Source organism: Sciurus carolinensis, chromosome 5, assembly GCF_902686445.1.
Source record: "Sciurus carolinensis chromosome 5, mSciCar1.2, whole genome shotgun sequence".
NCBI lineage: Eukaryota > Metazoa > Chordata > Mammalia > Rodentia > Sciuridae > Sciurus > Sciurus carolinensis.
In genome coordinates this window covers 80585024-80608657 of record NC_062217.1, presented here as the reverse complement: position 1 = coordinate 80608657, position 23634 = coordinate 80585024, and the positions used below count along the sequence as shown (strand labels likewise).

The 23634-nt window shown below is 36.8% G+C and overlaps 1 protein-coding gene across 3 annotated transcripts in view; it reads left to right on the top strand.

Moving 5' to 3' along the window:
• Wasf3 (WASP family member 3) overlaps nt 1–23634 on the top strand; it is a 145440-nt gene that overhangs the window by 109720 nt on the left and 12086 nt on the right. For all 3 annotated transcript variants that reach the window (XM_047554260.1, XM_047554258.1, XM_047554259.1), the window contains exons 4-6: nt 12176–12310; nt 14630–14783; nt 18765–18882. In XM_047554260.1, the coding sequence (XP_047410216.1) occupies nt 12176–12310; nt 14630–14783; nt 18765–18882 (407 nt within the window). The remainder of the gene's footprint in view (nt 1–12175; nt 12311–14629; nt 14784–18764; nt 18883–23634) is intronic.

Sequence of the window (23634 nt, the reverse complement as noted above, 5' to 3'; positions counted from 1 at the left end):
TTTTATTTTGAATGTTAGGCATTTTCATTATAATGTGCCTTGGTGTGTATCTGTTTTGATTTTGTGCATTTGGTGTTCTGTAAGCCTCTTGTATTTGATTTTCCATTTCAATCTTCAGGTTTGGGAAATTTTCTGATATTATTTCATTGACTAGGTTGTTCATTCCTTTGGTTTGTATCTCTGTGCCTTCCTCAATCCCAATAATTCTTAAATTTGGTGTTTTCATGATGTTCCATAGTTCTTGGAGATTCTGTTCATGATTTCTTACCTTCTCTGTTTGGGCAACTTTATTTTCAAGATTAAATATTTTGTCTTCATTATCTGAGGTTCTGTCTTCCAAGTGGTCATCTTTTGGTGATGCTTTCCAGTGAGTTTTTTATTTGGTTTATTGTTTCCTTCATTTCAAGGATTTCTGTTTGGTTTCTTTTTTTTTTTTGAGAATTTCTATCTCTTTTTTGAAATGATCTTTTGCTTCCTGCAGTTGCTCTTTCAACTGCTTATTGGTATTATCATTCATTGCCTGCATTTGCTCTCTTATCTCATCCTTTGCTTCACGAATCATCTTAATCATGTATAATCTGAAGTCATTTTCTGATATTTCTTCTAACATACTGTCATTGGATTCTATGAATATAGAATCTAGATTTGTTTGGATCATTTTCTTCCCTTGTTTTTTCATGTTGTTAATATATCTTCCCCTCTAGCAGCGCAGATGTTGGGTATTGCAGATTCCCCCCTTTAGGCTTATAGTGGCCCTATAGGTTTCCAAAACCTTTTCTTTAAGGGGAGATCAGTATTAGCAGTGCCCAATTCAGATACTATGCAATCCTCAACCAAATATCTCCTATCAGGATGATAACAATATTGTCATAATAAACAGAATGAGTTCAAATATTATCTTCAGTATAGCAAACAGATTTGCAATAAGGTCTGCAGTTTCTAATGGAGGACAAAGAGGATGCAGAGGGATGTAGGATGTAGCTGTTAATGGGATGAGAAAAGAATATACAGAAGTTGTAGATAATAGAAAGGGTGAGAGTATAATCAAAAGAAATTGGATGTTAGCATGCAAAACGGGAGAAAGAGACTCTGAGGGAACAGGTATACAAAAGGAAAAGAGAGCAAGAAAAGTAAAGAAATAAAAACTTAAAATTGTTTATTAAGGAGAAAAAGGAAAATCTACACTGTAACAGTCATATAGTATTCAAACCTCCCAGTCTTCAGTAGCCTGATGCATGAGAGGTACCTGACAGTGAGCTTCAGGTCTCCAGCAGACGTCTCAAGATGGGATTTGTCCCACCTAAATATCAGAGCTACGGCTTCCAGGATTATCCAAGATGGCCACTCCGGCTTCCAAATGTGTTGGCAAATGGGGAGCTGCAGCTTGGGGTGTGGACGTGATTGGCTGGAGGTCCCGGAGGCAGGATGTGGTTGGTCAGGCAGGGGTCCTGGAGGTCGGGTATGTTTGGTGTGGTTGTGGGATCCTGGAGGCCAGGTGCAGTCAGTCGGTCTGGGGTCCTGGTGATAGGGTGCAGTCTGTCAGTCTGGGGGTCCTGGTGGCAGGGAGCAGTCAGTTTATGTGAGGCCCCTCGGAGGCAGGGAGTGATCCGTCAGGCTGAGGGATCCTGGAGATGGGGCCCAGTCAGTCTGGCCAGGGGTCCTACGGGGCCTGGCTGTTGTCTCAAAATGGCGGCAGCCACGTGTAATCAAACCTGCAGGTACTGTGACAGTGAACTTCCAGGCAACAGCAGGCAGCTGGCGCTCCACTGGCGGTTGGCGATCAGTTTGCTGTTGTCAGACAATTGGGAGGTGAACCTCGTGCAGTGGGTGATGGGTAGGTGTAAGGCAGGAGATGGACAGGCAAGAGGCAGGCAAATGGCGGATGATAGGCGCCTGACAGTGAGCAGTCTGCACTCAAAAAGGCATCGATATGCTGGCAGACTGCAGGTGATCACAGTAGACAAGTGGGGTAAACAGCAGGGGATCAATAAGCAGCAAAAACTGCCTCACCACGAAACAGATATCCTCTGCTTGAAACCGGAGTTACGGAGCAACAAGGACGCAGCCTCCCTCTAGTCCGCCATCTAGGATTGCCGCATTCATATTTCTTAAGGGTTTGTACTTTGATTTCATAGTCTTGCACTCTCAAGCATTTGCTTTATGTAATTGGATCTGAAATTTGGATCTGTGCTAATTGCACTGAGTGCAGTATTACTGAGAACAGAAGTTTAAATATTTTGAAGGCATGCACTGAACAGATTTCTTGGATGTTTTTATCCAAACAGAATTTTTGTGAGGGAAAGAAGAGGATAAAACACAGTTTATAAAAGTTAAAGGAATTAGATCACAAATATATTTCTGTACAGGTTAAGCCTAAGTTTAAGCATTAAGTTAATGGTATATCTGCACAGAAACTTACTGTAAGAACCACAAGATTTTTTGAAGTTTTAATGCTTTAGACTTTGATAAGTTTTGGTATTTCTCATGAATAAAGATGGAAGGTTACTGAAAGGAAGGAGGACATACTATGTATTTAGGACACTGTAGGTTGAGTTCTCCTTATCTGAAATACTGGGAATCCAAAAGTTTTCAGATTTCAGATTTTTTAATATCTGTTTATACATAATGAGGTAACCTGGGAATAGGACCAAATATAAACATGAATTTCATTTATGTTTTATATATACATAACCTGCAGGTACTTTATACAGGTATTTTTAATGTGTTTGCACAATTATGACATGAGGTCAGGTGTGGACTTTTTCATGTGTGACATCATGGTATTCAAAAAATTTCAGTTTTGGGAGCATTTCAGATTTTCAGATTAGTGATTCTCATCCTATGTAAGTTAAAAGACCCATCAGCAATAGAATTGGAGCCAGTGTAAGAAGAGCTCCCCTATCCTTACAGAAGGCAGGATGATAGGGGAGTCAGACACTCTAATGACTTGCCATTTAACCTGAAATATTAGAAATACTTTATTGGAGGCATTATAGAAATAATTATTAGTTTACTTTTAACTTTTCCTTTCCCTGTATGATTTTCAATAAAGCAAATTTTAATTCTGCGTGATCAGAGAGTCAGCCAAACTTGAACTTTGAGTCCTGGAGATCACTGTGGTTATGTTATTTGTACTTTTTCTATTTCAAGAATTTATAAATTATAGAAAAACACATTATAGTAACATAGAACAAAGGTAAAAATATTAAAAGGAGCAAGAGGAAAAATTTCTGTTACATATAGGGAGGTGTTATGGTTTGGATATGAGGTGTCCCCCAAAAGCTCACATATGAGACAGTGCATGAGAGTGAATTACTCTCCTGTTAAGAGATTAACTGAGTGGTAACTGAAGTGGTAGAGTGTGACTGAAGGAGGTGGGAATTGGGGTGTGGCGCTGGGGTATATATTTGTATTTGGCAAGTGGAGACCTCTCTCTTTGCTTCCTGATCATCATGTGAACTGCTTCCCTCCACTATACTCTTTCATCATGGTGTTTTGCCTCAACTCTAGCCCCAAGGAATGGAGGCTGCTGTCTGAGATTTGAGGCCTCTGAAATCATGAGCCCCATATAAAATTTTCCTCTTCTTAAGTTGTTTTGATTGGGTCTTTTAGTTACAGCAGCAAAAAAACTGACTAAAACAGGAGGAAACAGTGTTAAGTATGACATCTGATTTCTTGTTAGAAATAGTTGAGACCAGAAAACAATGGATAAAGTCTTAAAGGGGAAAAAAAGTTCCAATTCTCTAGCCAATGAAATATCCTTTGAAAATGCAAAGAAAATGATGACATATTTTACTTACACAAAATCTGAAAAAATTAGTCTTCTAGTAGACCTTCACTACAAAAAAAAGTTTTAAAAATTGTAGACCAAAGGGAAATAATACCAGATGGAAATGCCAGAAGGAATAAAGATTACCAAAAAATGTAAATATGGAGCTGGGTGTGGTGGTGCATGCCTGTAATGCCAGTTACTTGGGAGGCTGAGGCAGGAGGATCCTGAGTTCAAAGCCAGCCTCAGCAACTTAGCAAGGCCCTAAGCAACTCAGTGGTACCCTGTCTCTAAATAAACGATAAAAAAGGCTGGGTATGTGGCTCAGAGGTGAAGTACCCCTGGGTTCAATCCCCAGTACCAGAAAAACAAAAAAGTAAATATGGAAATAAAATTAAAAGATTATTAAAATGTACATCTATTATATGTATAAAAGTCTATTGCTTGAAATTTGTGGAGTTCATAATCTGTATGACAATAAAATAAGTGACAGTAAGAGCTCTGAGGGTACCAGGGAGCAGATTGAATTATATACTCTTGTATTTTAAATTGTTTGTTAATACTGTATTATTTGAAAGTTGATTGTGATGAGTGAAGGACGTATATTGTAATTTCCAGTAACTATTAAAAATAACATGTAGAAGAGATAAAATAGAATCCTAAAATAAAATGGAATCCCAGAAGGCAGCAGGAAAGGAGCAGGGGACAAATAGAAAACAAATACCCAGGTGATAGAATTAAATCCAGCAATATTGGTAATTTCTTTAAATAGGAACATTTTTGACACTCCTCTTAAAAGGCAGAGATTACCAGGCTAAATAAAACAGCAAGACTAAAATATATATATTTTAAGGATAAATACACAGACTTAAGGAAAATTATGAGAAAAATATACCATGCAAATATAAAGCATAAGAAAACTGGTTTGGCTATGATAAGATAGACTGTAAAAGAGATGAAGGGCATTTTGGCACAATAAAAATCAGAAATACTAAACATCGAACAGTCTTAAATGTATATGTCTAATAAGAGGACTCCATAGGTACATGGAATAAAAATAAACAGAACTAAGGGAAGAACTAGACAAACCCAAAATTCTAGTTGGAAATTTTAATAAGAAACCCTCAGTAATTGAAAGAGCGTGTAGACCAAAAATAAACAAACAAACAAATAAATAAATAAATAAAAATATTAAGAATGTAGAAGGTTTGAATACCACCAACCAATCTAACTTAGTTGATCTGTATATACTAAACTCCCAAACTGTGGAATACACATTCTTTTAATTTCCCTTGGAACTTCACCAATATCAACATATGCTAGGCCATAAAATAATAAGTTTAAAAAGATTAGTATACAGAATGTGATAATGGAATAATAATAATAATTTTAGATAATTCTCAAATATTGGAAAATCAAGCAGTATCTTTCATTTACTGGTTCAAAGAAGAATTGAAAATAGAAATTAGATACTATTTCTAGTGATAATAAACACAAAATATCAGTGTGTTTGTGAGATTTAAAGAAATATTTAAAGGGAAATGTGTAGCTTTAAATGCTTATATTAGAAAAGAAAGGTCTAAAATCATATGCACTTTCTTTGTGTGAGCCCTGTTTTGCTCAACAATGCTGGTATAATTTATTTGTTTGTTTTGGTGTTCTTATCAGAGTGCCTATTTCATGTCTTCTCTTTATTCTTTGTACCTCCCGACTCTGATGACTATGCTGCTTATTTTATTGGTAAAATAAAAACAATCAGGAAAACTAGACATCTGCCTTCTCATATATCATCCCACTGTGAGGCCAGTGTGTACCAGTGTATCCTGCTCGCCCTTCTTTAAAATGATAATTGTTCATACTTCTATCCAAACCATCTCTTTCACTTGAACACTGGAGCCCACACCCTAGTGCTTACTCCAGGACTACATTTACGTTCATTTACGTTCTTTCTTCTCTACATCTTCCCCCCACCCCATATAAGTACATCTTTTCCTATCAAATATAACTTGTAGGGCAGTCTCCCAGCTTACCACAGATTGTCCTCTTTCACAGCAAGAGTCCTTCAAAGAACTATTTATTTTTCCACTACCTCTGCTTTCCTCGTTGTCTTTTGTCCCAGTTAAAGTTTTATCCTTCCCACTCTTTAGAATCTGTACTTGTCAACATGTTATCAGTGCCTTCCATGTTGCTAACTCGAGTGATCAGTTGCAATCCTGTGACTTAATTTGTTAGTAGCATTGGATTGTTGATAATGTCCTGCCTTTGAAGAGATGTTTTTCATCTGGCTTCTGGACTACCTCACTTTGGTGTTTCTTCTACCTTACAACTGTTCTTTTTTTAGTTTCCTTTGTTGATCTTCCCAACCCCTCCATGTTGAAATTCCTCTCTGTCTGTTCCCATTCACTAGGCAAGCTCTTTCAGTGTCATGGCTTGAAATACCATCTAAACGCTATGACGTCCAAAAGTATGTGTTCATTTCTGATCTCTCCCCAGGACTTCAAATTCACATACACAACTACCTGTTTGATATCATCATTTGGATTTCTATTGGACATCTCAAACTCAACTTGTCTAAAACTAAATTTATGATTTTTTTTCCTCTCTTTTTCCCCACCCCCTCTGTCTTTGCAAGTGAGCACTCTACTCTTCCAGTTGCTTTTGGATTAACTCTTCGGTCTCTCATACCAGATATCCAATTCAATAACAGTTATATATTGTTATATATAACAATAATCAGTTATATTCAAAATATTTGCCAATCTGTACACCTGATCCCTGCCTTGCTACTACTATTCTAGTCTAAGTTATCATCACCTCTCACCTGCTTATCAGGATTCTCCCAGCTGATCTCTCTGCTCCCATTCTAGTCACCCACCCCTCAAAGGAAAGGGCATTTATTTCTCTTCCCCACCACTCACTGGCCTTCAGCCACATTGGCCTCCTTGATATTACTCACACACACCAAGCACATTTCTGTCTTTTGCCTGTCATTTGTCTTTTGTTTTCTTCATAGCATTCGTTATCAACTATTACGTTTTAATTGTCTGTTTCCCTAACCATAAAATGTGCTTCATGAGGCTTTGACTGTGTTCACTGCTGTGTTTCTACAGTCCACTGAGACAATGCCTCTCACACCGTGTGTGCTTGGTGAATGTTTGCTGAATAACTTAATATGCTTAATAACCAATATTCATTACCTTCTTATAAAATGCTTAGAATATTTTTGAAAATCCATGCATAATTTTTATGCTGTGGTAATTTGGAGGTATACTTCTCATGCTGACATACTTGGAAACAAGTTCATATGGTATGAACAAGTCCATAATTGGAACCTTTGCCAGTAAAGAATGAATAAATTATACTTCCCTTAGTGTAGTTGCTAATTCAATCCAGAATTATTTTAGTTTAACTATTAATGGACTTGCCATTGAAAGAGTGAGGAGAATTCTGCTTTTCAAATCTGTTGCTGTTTGCAAAACTGAAGACTATAATTACAACATTTTATTCTTATTCATCAGAAAATGTAGCTCCTTCCATTTCCTTCCTCTTAGTCACTTGTCAACTTTTAGCAGCTGGCAAAATATTAGTTATACAAGTATTTAATTTCTGTGTCTTTCTATAAATTGAGAACTTCCAAGTGACACTCTAGTATTAGTGGCTTGCTTTTCAAATAGAATTAAGCATTGATAGTAGAGGGCACATGTTATTTATCTTTTTCTGCTTATGTAGCATCTAGCAGAGAGTATAGAGAGTTATTCTCAACAGTAGTCACAATGCTTTGTGAGTGCTGCTGTAACTTTTGCTGGAGATTGGCATATACTCCCATTTCTTAGGGATATATGCTGTCCCTCTAAGTTAGTCTTCTGTGTAGCTAAAGGGGAAAGGATAGGAGATTTTGAAATTGCACTGGAATATATATGTGTATATTTATATAAAATATGTAATGAACTATGAATGGTCACATAGGAAAACAAAAATGGGTTTCATTTGACTGTGTCACACATTCAGAAATAAAGAACAAATACACTGAATATGAAACATTTGGAACATGGTACTCATCTGCAAGTCACCCAGCATTTCCCAAGTGAGTGTCATAAAACAGCAGTTATGAAAGATGTGATTAGGTATTTCCAAGCCTGGTCACTTTGCAAGCATGGTATGCTAGCTGCTCTTCTTGCAGATACCCAGCACATATCAGCCTATTAAAGATTTTGAGAAGCCCTAAAGGATGGAAACATATTTAATCTGTTTAACTCAGCATTTTCCAAACTTGGAGCAGAGAACATTTGCTGGCAGTGTACTTGTTAACAAGAATACACTGGTTTAGCCCACAGACAGTTGCTGAGCAGTGGCTCAGCACAAGCAATATAGAGGTCAGAAGCTTAGCTGATGTCCTCAGAGAGCTTAGGGAAATAAAGTCTAGAGTTAGGAGAGTTGTGGGGTTGAGGTAGGCTTAGGGTATTGTGAGAAAACAGAGAGGGCCTCTATTCTTTCAGAACCCAGTCTGCATCCTGAAGGGTTGATTTTAAGTTAACCAGGGGATGACTCAGTTAATGCATTTTTATTCATACTTTCCAAAATATTTTCTGAGAACCTGCTACAATCTAGGTGTGCTGTAGCCACACGGTCAATTGATAGAGTAGTACACAGAACGGAGGAGAGTACTTGTCTTTCTAGATCATGTTTTAGTGGGGGAGACAGATGATAGGTTGTGACAACACTTAAAAGTATCATACTTTATTGCATGGGGATAAGTGCTAAAGAGAAAACTCCACCAGTGAGGAGATGAGGAAGGGTGTGTGGTTACATGTGTGGTGAAGTGAGGCAATTAGTTAGGGTTGCTAAAGTCTCACATAGAAGGTGACATTTGGACATAGAGCTGGATGAAGTGAGCGAGCCAAACAGAAATGACCCAGGCAGAAGGAATAGGAAATGCAAAGGCCTGGGGAGGAGGTGTACACTTGGCACGTCTGAGAAGCAGCGGGGAAGCCAGTGTACGGGAATGGAATGTGCGAGGGAGAGACAGTATGGGAGTGTTAAGTGGAGCAGATCATGGAGAACTGTATGTCATTTCATGGTCTTTGACTTTCAGTCTAAGTAAGATGGCAAGGAAGAGAAGGGACTTGAGAATGCAGAAAAGAACCAGGATCTGACTTAAAGTTGATAAGATGACCGTGCTGCTCTATGAGAAATGTTCTGAAGCAGGGTATGTGTCTGGGTTAACAATGGGGGGGTTGAATTCCTTGACAGTAAGGGAAATCCAGGGAAGAGGTGAGTATGACTTAAACCAGGCTGGGATTCAGGGAGGTAAGAATGGTCAGGCTCTGAGTCTGTTCTGCAAAAGGGTACTTGGGGTCAGGTTTGCTGGGAAGTCAACAGATGGGAGAGAACAAGATGAGTCAAGGATGACCCCTAAGACTGTGGCAGGAAGGATGCAGTTGTTATTTTTCAAGCACAGAAGATTATGAAAGAAGCAAGCTTAGGAGGGGAAATGAGGAATCCTGTTCTGGAACATGAAGTTTGAGTTGTTCATTAGACACTCAGGTGATGTTGTTCAATAGAGTGCAATATATGAGTGGATTTCAGGGGAAGAGGGCACCCTAAAATAGAAGTGAGGAGTCATAAGCACTGAGGGAGTATTCAAAGCCATTAGACTGGATTAGATGCCCAAGTGAATGTTGACAGGAAAGGGAGGACATTGAAATATTTAACATGGAGATCTATTTTTGTCAGTAGTTTTTAAAAGCAAAGTTCTTGGAGATATTGGAACACTAGGCTTAGAAGCACAAATAGTCAGCTTTTTGTCTTTTGCTGAGTAGCAAATAGAACTTCTATTAAATAAAATAAAAACCCCAAGACCTTGAACCCTGGGCTCATATGAAGTTTTTAGTTTGGGCAGGGGAGGAAGCAGCAGAGGAGCTGAGGAGGAGCCAACAGGTAGGAGTAGGTGTGAGGCAGGCAAGTGAGCAGACCTGGCCAGGGGGACATGGCAACCATGGGCCAGATGGATAAGGCCCAAAGCTGGCCCTTGACTTAAAAAGAAAGTGGCCTTTGTAGGCGGGAGAACTGTTTCATAGAGCAGTAGGGCAAAAATGCCACTGAAGCACAGTCAAAAAGAATGGGGAAAGGGACTTGGATAGAATGTAAGCCACTCAGTATCATCTGGCAAGTCCTCTGACCAAATTTCTGTCTGATATTGGTTCCGCCAGACCAAACTACTTGCAGTCCCTAAACCCGTCTGCTTCCTCCCACTATATCTGTGCCCTTTGTGCAAGCCCCCACTTGTCAACCTCCTTCACTCTCTTTATTAAAATAATCACTAACATTACAGTGCACTCAGTGGCAGCCCAAAATCTAAGCAACTTCACCTGCTTTCTCTTTTCTTACAAATCTGCTGTGATCTCAGACATCTTAAAAATAACTGAAATCCCTCTCATGCTGATTAGGGTGGCAACTATCAAAAAACAAGAAAAGGACTGGAGTTGTGGCTCAGTGGTAGAGCACTTGAATAGCATGTGTGAGGCACTGGATTTGATCCTTGACTCCATATTAAAAAATGAATAAATAAAAACCAAAATAAGTGACGCTGGGGAATCTTTACTGCAGAAGACTTAGAGAAAGAGGTTGTTAACAGTACAGAGTAAAGACAGCAAGAGAAGTTTATTTCAGTGTAGAATCCTTAATTTTTATGATTTTTCTTCTAAAGCTTTTTTAATTTTCATTTTTAATAGTGATAATAGGTATATACTTCAATACTGTGGGAATGTTCAAATTGTACAGTAGATCTCCAGAACTTTTTTTATTTTGTGGAAGAATTGAAACTCTGTACCAATTAAACAGCTTCCATTCCCTTCTTCCCTTAACCCCTGGCAAGCACCATTCTGCTTTCTATTTGTAAGAATTTAACTTCTCTAGGTACCTCATATGAGTAAAATCACAGTATTTATCTTTTTGTTACTGTTTCACTTATTGCAGGCCTCATCCATATTATAGCATGTGTCAGAATTTCCTGCTTTTGAATGTTGAATATAATATTTCTTAGTTTATCCTTTCATCTTTTGGTGGTCATATGGATTGCTTCCACCTCTTAGTTTTGACTAACACTTCTATGATCTGAAGTATGCAAGTATCTCAAGTCCCTGTTTCACTTCTTTTGGACATGTACCCAGAAGTGAAATTGTTGGATCATATGGGTATTCTATGTTTAATGTTTTGAAGATCTACCATATTGTTCTGTATTTTATGGCCAAGGAAGTTCAGTGAGGTAAATGATAAAAGCAGAGAACTAAAAGTTAGAGGAATAAGATTTTGTTTCATCTATTTTTGCCACTTACCAGCCAGGGGATTTGGATAGATTACTTTTCTGATCCTCAGTTTAATCACCTGGAAAATGAATACAGTAATTCGCTGTTAACCTCTGGGCCTCACTCTTTAAGAGGTGTGTGCAGGAAGGCCTTGCTTTAGGGCTAGGGCTGCAACATTGAGCAGACAGACAAGACAAGGTTCCTGCTCTTAAGAAGTTCAGTGTGATGGATTCTAGCAGTGAGGATGGAAACCGGCTATGAGAGTGCCCTGTAAACTGTAAATCACCATGGAAACATGAGTGTTATGCTTGCGCCAGTGAGCTTTTCTTCTGGAACATTTGGGTTTTTATTTGAGCAATAAATTTATAGAAAAATAAAATAAAAAGAAATGATAGGTATCTCAAGAAGTTAAGTCCTTGAATGAAATAGGCAGATATTGAATATTTGTTGAATGAGTAAAGGAAGGTGTTGGGACTTGGAAATTCATTGTAAGTAGATATTGATTGCTATCTTGCTTGTTAAATCTTCCAGAGATGTTAAATACATTTTAAGAAAAGTGGGAGTTATATCTAGTACTCACAAGAATGTAGAGGTGACTATATAGAAAAAAATTTAACTCAAAATTGAAAACACTGATTTTTAGAGAGTATGAGCCCTTTAAAAGGGCCAAGCATGATGTAAAATTTCTAATGTTTCTGATTATGCATGAGGTAAAGTTAAGGGCCAATATGATTTATTGAATTATCTTGAGGAATAAGGGAAGTATAATTCCTGAGATTGTATTTATACTTAAAACATACAAAATGAGAATTTTTTTTCCTTATATTTAGCAAGAAACAACTTGAGTGATCACTCATGTAGCCATGAAGATTCTGTATTATCTGGACTATTTTAGAATACTGCCACTTTTCGTCAACTTCCAGGTTTATATGAATATCTGCTACATTTTAAAAGTTGCAAGACCTTGGAATGTGACACTTCATTTTTATACCCATTTGCACAGGACCCTGGGTGTTGACACTAATAAGCACTGGTGTAGCTGTTCAGGGGCAGCTCAGCAGCTCCTTAGCAGATGGCTTTCTCCATTTCTTCTCCTCTACAGGCAAACATGCTGAAGACATATTTGGTGAGTTGTTTAATGAGGCTAACAACTTCTACATCAGAGCAAATTCTCTTCAAGACAGAATTGATCGCCTTGCTGTCAAAGTTACCCAGCTGGATTCCACGGTGGAAGAGGGTAGGTAATTGCATGAAAGCAGTGAGCTAGAAGTGATGTCGACAAGATGTTAGTAATTAATTGCAGTGTAATTACCGCTTTTTCCTTGGGGTAGTGTGTTGACATTTCATCTCATCTTTTCCTGGAAGAATAGTGAGAAAACCCTACAACATTGGGTTAATTAGTGATGAGAAGATTCATATCTTGTTTATCTCATACACCATGCATTTGCTAAAAAAAAAGAAAAGAAAAAACCCAGATATAGTATCACAGTATTTGTTTTATAGGCTTCTTCAAATACATTCAGTAATAGAAATTCTAATATGGGTTAATGGTAGTTATTTTAAAATATATTCTTGCCTAAAACAGAATCTCTCCAAAGAGATAATCCAGCCAACAGGGAAGGTCATGCCAAGAGGAAGGGTCATAGGTACATGATGCCAAAGAGCAAAAACCTTCAGCCTAATCCTTTTGTTAGGGTTGATGCCTATGAATAATCCTGGAGAATATGTCAATTTAAAAATGTTATTAATCTCAGAAATAGCCTTTACAGAAGGCCTTTAAGCTTAAGTTTTAAAATAATGTTAACATTGGTAAACACTGTATAAGGTAACTGATAATAATTTTGATTATATTTCCTGAAATTGTGGCAGTTGCAACAAAATTTAAACCATCAACAATTCCATTTTTAAAATTTCACTGTCACTATTTTTTGAATGAATGAGTGAGATTATCTGGAATAGATTTGCTAAAAAAATTGCAAGAAATACCATTCATATTTACTTTGAGAAAAATGTTCAAGTTATAAATTATTTTTACCTTTATATAATGGTAGTTAGAATTTCTCTTCTTGGTTTAAAATGATCCCAGCATTTAAATTTTTACTATAACTATATATAATAGTGTTGTTAAAATATAAGCTGTGTTTAAAAAAAATACTTATAAATTTTATCCCTCATCATTTTAAAAAAGATATATTTGCTCATGTCAGGTCTTTTTCAAAGATCAAATTAAATTAGTATTAATATCCATCATGAATGTTCTGACTTTTCCATCAGTAAATAGGAAGCTGAAAACATGCTCTTTTAAATCAGATTCTTAAATTTTATTTGCTAGTTAAAAATAAAAATTTAAATGACTATTTTGTCAGTTGAGATAAGGAATTCATAACATCTTAAATCCATTATTCACTTTTCAAATTGGTAGCACAGGTGATTATATAAAAAAAATATTTTTAGTAGTAGATGGACACAATATCTCTATTTTACTTACTAATTTTTATGTGGTGCTAGGATTGAACCCAGTGCCTTACACATGCTAGACAAGCACTCTACCACTGAGCTACAACCCCAGCCCAGCACAGGCGATTTTCAATATTCAACTTTATTAACTTTTTATGTTGCCTTTTGGAATTGGAATGATTATGATACACTTATTTCTAGAAAAGGTTAATCTGTGGGTGAAATCTTATGACATTTTATAGTATGTGTCATATCTTTAAAACCCCTTTCCAATTAAGATTTTACCTTATTATTTTCCTTGGTAAGGATATGAGAGTGGAAGAGATATTTTACTGAAAACTAGGAAATATGGCTTACCTTTTTAGCTGGGGATGGGTGCCAGAAGATGTTGTAAGTGTCACATAACAACCTGAATTAGTTTCAGTGGCCAGGCAGGTGGGTTAATAGGACCAGTATACTCTCCTCAGAAAGTTTGTATCAAGGTCAGATGAGTGAACAAATAAAATGTAAATGCTGTACAATCACAAGAAAGAAATATACCCAGCACTGATTTTCTGGCTTTTTTTGGTATAGTTTTATTTCATAAGTCAAGCTACTCAATTTCTAGGACTTTATGCTAAGAAACCTTTGTTGTCTTTCCTTAATATCAGTGTTGTAAAAGCTTAGTATGTTATTTATAGTTGTGCAAATTTTGCACAAGTATAAGGTATTATACTTAAATTTCTATTAACCGTTTGAGGTTTTCCCCTAGGATACCAAAATCTGTGTGCTTACATGTCTTTTATACTCATAACTATATTCCCATGTGGTTTCTGAGAAGGTTAAAGAATCTGAAGCTGCACTATTTAGGTTCAATGAAATAATTAGATCTCTACAGAAGAAGAAAAGCCATAATTGACCTCATTTCATAGAGAAAACTGTTACCTCTAAGTGGGTAGGGATGGTCATTTTCTTTAAGCATAGTGTTAAATGAACAATAAACACCATCCTTTGGTTATTCCAGGAGGTGTTTATGATAGTGGGTCAATTAATACTTGTTCCTAAACTGTTAAAAATATTTCTATATAATTCAGCTTGGGGGACTTTTCTCTATAAACAGTGTCACTACAGGACATCAACATGAAAAAAGCTTTCAAAAGTTCCACAGTCCAAGATCAGCAGGTGGTTTCAAAGAACAGCATTCCTAATCCTGTTGCTGACATTTACAACCAGAGTGATAAACCCCCACCTTTGAACATCTTGACACCTTACAGGTAAGATTTCCAGCATCCCTGGAACTTTTTTAGTCAAGGTGAATGGAGAGGTAGACAATGTTGGAAACACCTTGATGCACTGGATGTATTCTGGATGACTCATTTGAATTAAGAAAGAATTCTTTCAAACTTTCAAAGCAGTAATTGCAGTGCTATGCCCATTGAAATTAGTTGCTGCTACTGGATTACTAAAGTTCTAGTAATTCAAGATACACATCATTTATCAGGAGAAGTTTGAGCTCTGATTTTAACTCTTAGACTTGGATATTTTAAGTGGGAGTAGGCATTTTATGTAATGGCTTTACATGTAGTTAAATTGTTCTTCTTTATGTTCAAAGTCAGTTCAGAGGAGCAGCACAGTTCATTTATAATGCAGAAAAATATCTGCCTCAGCACTTTAGCACTGCAGAGACATTTATTATTTAATTCAGAAACGTGTACACTACAGTGTTAGGGTTTTTAAGAGTGAAAATAGAGTCACAAAATCAACATTCAGTTATTGTTAAAATGGTTTTCATTATCAGGATCAAACTTCTAAGAAAAAGAATAGAAAATAAATAATACGAAATATTCATATAAAGAGATAGCCTAAAAACATGCCTCCTATCACCTCAGCCCTTTCTTCCCATTCCTGCTATCACCACCTTCCTGTCATATCTCCCTTTCTCAAATTAGTCTCCTGCCCCCTGTGGCAGGACTTCTTCCTCTGCCCATCTTTGTTCCCTGTGTTAGTCAGATTTTTGTCATAGTGACCAAAATACCTGATAAGAACAGCTTAGAGGATGAAAGATTTATTTTGGCTCATGGTTTCAGAGGTTTGAGTCCATGATAAAGTGGTTGCATTTCTTTGGGCCTGACAGAGGAAAGCTGCTTAGTTCATGGTTGCCAAGAAGCAGAGAGAGAAAGGAAGGGACTGGGAAGAAGAAAAAATCTTTTAAGGCAACCCACAGTGACCTGCTTCCTCCAAATAAGTATCACGTTCCAAAAGTTCATTTAGCCTTCAATGGATTAATCCCCTAGTGTGGTCAGACCCCTCATGATCCAATCATTTCTCAAAAACCCCCACCTCTGAATACTGCTATATTGAAGACACGAGTTGTTGGGGAGCATTCTGGATTCAAGCTATAACACTCTCCTCTTTGGAGCTCACTCCTGTAGCCTCTGCCCAGCACAGATTGTGGAATTCAGTGGCCCTCACTGCCCTAGGGTCAGTGCTGCCAGCTAATGCTCCCACGAGGGCCTTGGAGAATACTGAGTTCTTCGTATCTGTGACTGCCTTCTTGATATTCCTGCCTGCAGGGCCCTCAGGGAGTGCCTAGAGTTTCCCCAGTCTCATTTTCTTGTCCTTTCTGGGATCCACAAGACTTAGAGCTACCCTTTATCAAAACACCATCAGGAAATGGCAGGTGAAACTGAGTCCCTTTTTTCTGTGCAGACAGAAGAGATTCTCTCAAAACAAATACAAGAGCCCCCTGTCAACTGATGGGAGATGAGCAAGTTGCTCCCCCTAAGAAAGTTCCATAAAAATGGAACAAGTATACTTACTGGAGGTTATAGTGCACACATTTCAATAGTACGTGAAGCACATAAGTAAAAGCATGGTAAACCTGGTATATGAGTCAGCTTTTGCATTGCTGTGACCAAAAGACTGAACAGGAAAAACTTAAATGGAGGAAAGTTTACTTTGGCTCATGAGGTTTAATGCATGGTCAGTCAACTCCATAGCTGTGGGCCTGGGGTGAAGCAGAACAAAATGGCAGAATGGCATGATGGAGGGACATGGCAACCAGGAAACAGAGCTCTACTCACCAAGGACAAAATTTAAACCCCAAAGGCACACTCCCAGTGACCTATCTCCTCTAGTCTCACCCTACCTGCCTCGAGTTACTGCCAATGGATTAATCCACTGATTAGGTTATGCCTCCTCAATCATTTTACCTCTGAACATTCTTGTATTGTTTCACACATGAACTTTTGGGGGACACCTCATATCTAAACCATCACACCTGGTGTTTTAACCTGTGACTGATTTCATTTGATGGATTTTTTTTCCAGGACAATTTCAGTTTGCTTTAGCACTGGCAACCTCACTATTTATAACACATCATGATGGCTTGCTTGTTAGAATTCTACCTGGTATTATTAAGGAAACTCCCTAAAAATTCTGTGTTAAAGGAAATAACCCAGAAAACCCAATGAATACTGCTACAAGTAGTATTTAATTAATCAAGATCATGATTAAATGTAGCAATTTAAAATTTTTAATTGCATAAAAATGATTTATATAATGTACATAATATATATAATGTATGCATATTCAGTCTTATGGAAAATAAAACATGTCTTTGAGTTTTTAATAGTGTTTTAAGAATAGCAGTGGCAGCCCAAATCTATTTTTCATTCATATAACAATAGGATACATAAAACATAAAATTATGCATTTGAACTTAAATGTGTCACTGTCACATGATGAGATAGTAATTAGTTGATAATAAACATTTGACATATCTGCTTATAGTCTTAGGTCAGGATTGGCATTTATTTACTTCATTGAGCTTCTGCCTTCATTAGAGTATTAACTGCATTTTTAAAAGAAAGAATGTACATTTTATACATCTTTAACTTTTCAGCAAGTTCCTCATTTTTCCTATACCTCTATAATCAAGACCTTAGTGTCTTAGGGAACCAAATTTGCTTTTTCACAACTATGTTACTAATAAAATCTTTATCATGCAGACTGCTTATAAATTGGGAAACTAGAGAAAGGAAGGATGTTAACTAATCCAAGGTTAAAGTATATATAGAAAGAGTTGCACTGGTTTGCTAGTGATATTCAGACACAGTGACTAGAATAGCCATGGCAGGAATATGGACCTTATTAGCATTTGATGGTGAGAAGCTTACAGGAGATGACGTAGCAGGTACTTTAAGGATAGACCTTTTCCTTTTCCTTTTTTCCCTCCTGAGTTAGCTTTCTTTTCTTGGGCATAAGCTCCTTCCTGTCTGTACTCATTTAACTGATTTTGCTTCTTCATGCCTTAAATGAGTTACTGAAATACTAATATGAAGTATGAATGTTCTGCTTCCTCTTGGGAGGTCTACAGGCCACATGCTTTTTTACTTTCATCATGGTTGTTTTTGAACATTCCTATTTATTTATATTACACTTTGAATTCATGTTGGCTACATTGTTCTTGGTTGCATGATAAGTGAGTAATTTATATAAGGCCTTGAAATATTCCTTAGACCACAGTTTTTTTTTTTTTTTGGACTGGGGATTGAACTCAGGGCTCTGAACCACTGAGCCACATCCTCAGTCCTATTTTGTATTTTATTAGAGACAGGGCCTCACTGAGTTGCTTAGTGCTTCACTTTTGCTGAGGCTGGTTTTGAACTTGAGATCCTCCTGACTCACTCTCCTGAGCTGCTGGAATTATAGGCATGTGCCACTTTCTTTGAAAATATGTAATATGTTGCTTTTTTTCCTAGTCACAATTATACCCCATGAAAATTTTGTTTCTTTGTTAACTGAATTTATAGATATTGGGCAAACCTGATTGAGAAAAAGGGACAGAGCACTTCATAGTTTTTATCCTAATAATATTGAAGCCCAGAGTAGACGTAAATGTATCTGTATGAGTCCATTCATCTCTGTGTATACTCCCTGTTGGAATAAACAAAATATTTCCTAAAATATCAACACTTAGTATTCATGAGCCCACATTGTGATTTTTGCAGAGCAATTTTCTATACTTAATTCTAACTTTGCAAGAGTGCTTTCATTATTCTGGAACAAGTGCTGTTTGTACATTTTCAAATTTTTTTCAAAAGGAAATTTAGAGAATTAACAAAGTATAGTATAGTTAAGATTTCCTTTGCAAATATTACAATGCCATGAGTTAAAAGTAAATTTACATTAACCTGCATATGCAAGTATCTAACAATCTTTTCCCCCCTTACTTGTAATACATTGATTCATAGAGATGATAAGAAGGATGGGCTGAAGTTCTATACTGATCCTTCCTATTTCTTTGACCTATGGAAAGAAAAAATGCTACAGGACACAGAAGACAAAAGGAAAGAAAAACGTCGTCAAAAGGTAAGTAATCCCATTGTGGGAAACATGCATATCACTGTGGATTTCAGATTCTTGTTTAGAAGTAAGTAAATCAGTAAATGCTTTATTGAAATGATTGAGATGTTTGATTTAGTGCTAAGGGTTTTTATAGAGGGTAAAGAAGATCCTGACAATTCAATCTAACACAGTAATACTGTTTTTCAATAAATTCTGATTTATTCTCCAACACTGGTTTTGCATTAACAAAAGTAGTGACTAAATTTTCAGTTTTGTTGTTAATCATACTTTATAACTTCTCTCCTTCTGTTCCCTCATTTTTTCATAAAGCAGTCAGCCTTCCTTATCAGATACAAGGATGTTTTTTTGCCATAGTGTCAAGTTGACACCTTGGTAAAATGTGCATAGTAGATTGGGAAGCATGTTTGATCTGTGTTCAGGGATGATGTTTATTGAAAATGAGCTTCTCTTTATGGGGTAACCATAGGTAAGAGAATTGCAATTTCAGAATGTTGAGAAACATCTGTCTTATAAGCCGTCATGGAAGCATAATCATACTTGCTCAGGTTTAATTAAAGGACTTCTACTTAGAAAATTGCCCCGTTGGGGCCCAGAACTTAGACTAAGCCCACCTGGAAGAGTAATTCTTTGAGGACAAGATCTTGCTAATATTTTTATATGTAACCTGTGTTTAAAAGTGACCACCCAGTTTTGTTGACAAATTTTGCAGTGCATTATTTAGGAGAAACGTTTAGCATTTTGTGGGTTGGCCTTTGGGTTTTGGACCATTTAGGTATATGTGTCCAGTTATGGAGTCAGAGTTTAGGATAAAGAAGAATTTGAGGTTTAAAAACAGGATTTAAAAAAAGGAAGATGTGGAGCTGAGAATATAGTTCATTGGTAGAGTATTTGCCTAGAATGTGAAGGTCCTGGGTTCCAGCCCCAGTACTGCAAAGAAGGGAGGGAGGGAGGGAAGTGAAGGGGAAAGGGGAGGAAAGCAAAGGAAAAAACTGGACTCTGGAAAAAGTTTCAAAAGATGGGAGTTATTTGAATACGCAATTTCAGCAAATTGTTCTCATGACTTAGAAAGATTTAATTGGGAAATCTTAGAAGAACTACTGAGTTCTTCAAAGTATTCAACCAAAAAATAAATGAAAAGAAACAAGTATGTGTTTATCTCAATCATTATACCTTTTGACAATAACTGGGCAAAACAGAGTACCTTCTTTTAAAACTTCCTATGCTTTTAAAAGGCAGTTTCCCTTCTCAGTGATTCTTTTGGCAAGAATGTTTAATTTTTTGGCCATTTTCTTTTGAAGGGAAATAATCTACTATGTATGATTATTGTGTCTTCAAAATCATTTATCATTTCATTGGTTATTTTGTTTCATTCCATATTTCTCACGCACAATTCTGATAAAAAAATTTCCTAACTCATTCTTTTATTTAATAATGTAATAATTTTTGTTAAATGCTGGGTGAGCAGTGATGGAGAAAACAGAACTGTCACCCACCTGGGTTACAACACCAGCTAAGTTGCTGAAGCTGGCTTTGACCTTGTGATCCTCCTATTTCAGCCTCTCAAATTGTTGGGATTATAGGCATGTACCACCATGCCTGGCTAAATATGAAATTGTTCATTTTTATTTTTATTTTTATTTGGTATCAGGTATTGAACCCAGAGCTGCTTAACCACTGAGCCACATCCCCAGCCCTTTTTATTTTTTTGTTTTGAGACAGGGTCTCACTAAACTGCTAGGCTGGCTTTGAATTTGGGATCCTCCTGCCTCAGCCTTCAGAGCCAGTGGGATTTCCAAGTATGGGCTGCCATATCTGTACATAGTTACACTGTTGCCAAGTATTGTGAAGGAAAGTTGAGTTCTGTAGGTGAGATGACAACTAAGGTGGCAGCATACATGCAGGGGAGTTTCTAGGAATACCTCTGTGAGGAGGTGTTACTCAAGCTGAGGTCCAAAGGGTAGATAGCTCTGCAGAGTAAGGGTTTAGGTGAGGAGGTATGGGTGGGGTGGAGGTGCAGAAGGCAGATGAGGCAGGTGTGAATCAAGGGACCTCCTAAGCAGAAATATATAATCCTGGGATAGAGCACAGTCTAGGGATTTTATTGTAGGCCAGTGTAACTGGAGTATAGATTCATTGTTGTTAATATTTTGTGGTTGTTCTTGTGTGTGTGTTGCGTATTAGGTAGAATTTAAGACAGCACATTTGAAGAAAGTAACACACTTAATCCCTGAATATGTCAGCATGTATCTCTTAAAAAATAAGAGTAATAGTTATTAATTATTTTAACACAGTGGTTCCTCATTGGAATAACATTGAAACTACCTCCCTGCTTTTTTTTTTTTTTTTTTTTTTTTTTTTTTTTTTTTTTTTTTTTTTTTTTTAGTGTGGAGATGATATATGCTGGCTATAAAGTGCTCAACTAGTACTGAAGGGAAAATAAAGTCATGCCTCTCCCTGGGAGGAACTAACTACTATTCATAGTTCATTGTACATTTTTCAGACCTTTTAAGCACATATGAATACATGTGTATACATTTAACAGTATTATGTATACATAAAATTGTGCTACACAATTTGTACATACCACTGACATTGTTATAAATGTACTTTATTCTCAACAGTCGTGTAGTATTCTTAAATATAAATGCTTTGTTATTGACTCATTACTGTATTAACGAATAAAGGATGTTTCTAAATTGTTGCTTTAACTTAAAAGTACTGCAGTGAGTGATCCAGTACCCATGTACAGGTATTTCTTTAAATTTCCAGAAGTTGAATTGCTGTTAATGAGAAGAATGTTAATTTTAAGATTTGAAAGGTGCTATCATATTGCTCTTGGCCCTTAAAAGACAGAAGAACTAGTTTATACTAATAGGTCCCCAGTCCCAAATATTGTTTTCTTTAACAAATGCCCCTTCCCTATCATCTGTATTACACATCTTTTCATATCCTTATTTGCCATTTCTATATCGTCTCTGAATTTCATGTGCACATCCTATCCTAATACATTGCCAAAGTTCTTTGGGTTTTTTTGTTTGATTGTTTTTGGTATCAGGGATTGAACGTAGGTTTGCTTTCACTGAGCCACATTCCCAGTCCTTTTTACTTTTTGTTTTGAGGCAGTCTCACTAAGTTGCTGAGGCTGGCTTTGAACTTAGAATCCTCAAATACCACTAAAACCAACCCAATTCTCTAACTTGAGCCACCTGCGATCATCTCACTTCAGCCACCTTAGTAGCTTTCTAACTGTGCCCCCCCCCTTTTTTTAAATTTAGCTTTTAATTTTTTACTGTATTTTGATTCATGGTACACAAATGGGGTACATCATTTCGTTTCTATGGTTGTACACAATGTAGATTCATACCATTTGTGTAATCATACATGTACATAGGGTAATGATGTCTGTTTCATTCCACCATTTTTCATACACCCCTCCCTCTCATTTCCTTCTACCTATTCTAAAGTTCCCCCATTCTTCTCTCATTCCCCACCCCCTCAGCCCCATTATATATCATTCTCCACTTATCAGGGAAAACATTCGGCCTTTAGTTTTTTGGGCTTGGCTTATTTCACTTAGCATGATATTCTCCAATTCAATCCATTTATTTGCAATTCTCTATGATAGAGGTTCTTTTCAAATGCCTCCTCATGTCAGCCCCTACTTTCTCAGTTCTTGGAATATTTCCTGTTGTTCATGGAATGAGAAATAAAGCTTTAACATGGCCTTCAAGATATTGCCTACCTCTCATATCTTGGGCCATTTGCTCCAATTTATTTCTTTTATTTCTCCTAATGTGGTGCTGTCTCTCCTCCTCAGTGGCTCCTTCTTTTGCCATACAGTGACCCATTCTGTCTGTGGAATTAATGCCTATTTATGCTACAAATTTGATCCCTAAGTGCAAGCAAGACACCTTCTAACTTTGAGACTAGAAGGTGTTTAGAGATATATGTGCATATACTTAAATATATAAATACCTGTGTATATCATTACATAAGAATGAAAATATAAAATATCTATGTGTAATATACATTTTATATAAAGCACTTTTTAAAAATATAAATACACTTAATATTTTATCACATTCTATAATGATACATTTACATCTTGTAGGCTCCCTTGCTATACTGCAAGCTCCTTGAGAACAGAGACCTTATCATTCTTTCTTCCTTTGCCATTTGTGTCATCAGTGCCTGGCAGTACCTAAGATGTAGTAAGCTCTAGAAGCTAATGCTTAAAGCATGGATTTGATCATTTAGCCAGCATTTATTGAGTGTGTACTTTATGAAAAACAATATGTTGAAGTCTCTAAGAGGGAGGTATAGGAGGTAAGGGCACATAGTTCTTGTCCTTAAGAGATCATACATACAATCTTATGAGGGAAGCAGCAGGAACTCACAGATACACATAGAAGTAACTGTCCTTACTACTTAAAGAACGACCTGCATAGGACTTAAGTGTTTATTCAGTATGTTTTCCTGTCAAATAGGGCTAGAGCAAGAATGACTCCGTGTATGGGCAGGTAAGTCTTTATTTTGTTTTGTGTTAAGCTAGTTTCAGGGTTAAATAACCTATAATAATCTTTTAGAAATTGGGAATAAAAAATACTGAATTTTTGTTGTTGTTGTTTTTGAAAGATAATTTGCATGTTAATAGTCTGGTCTGAGCAAACTTGTTTAGTTGTGGGAAATGATTTTTCTGAAGGTTGTTGCCAGATATTTCAGGTGTATAATATAGATCTAAAAAGGTGTGTCCTC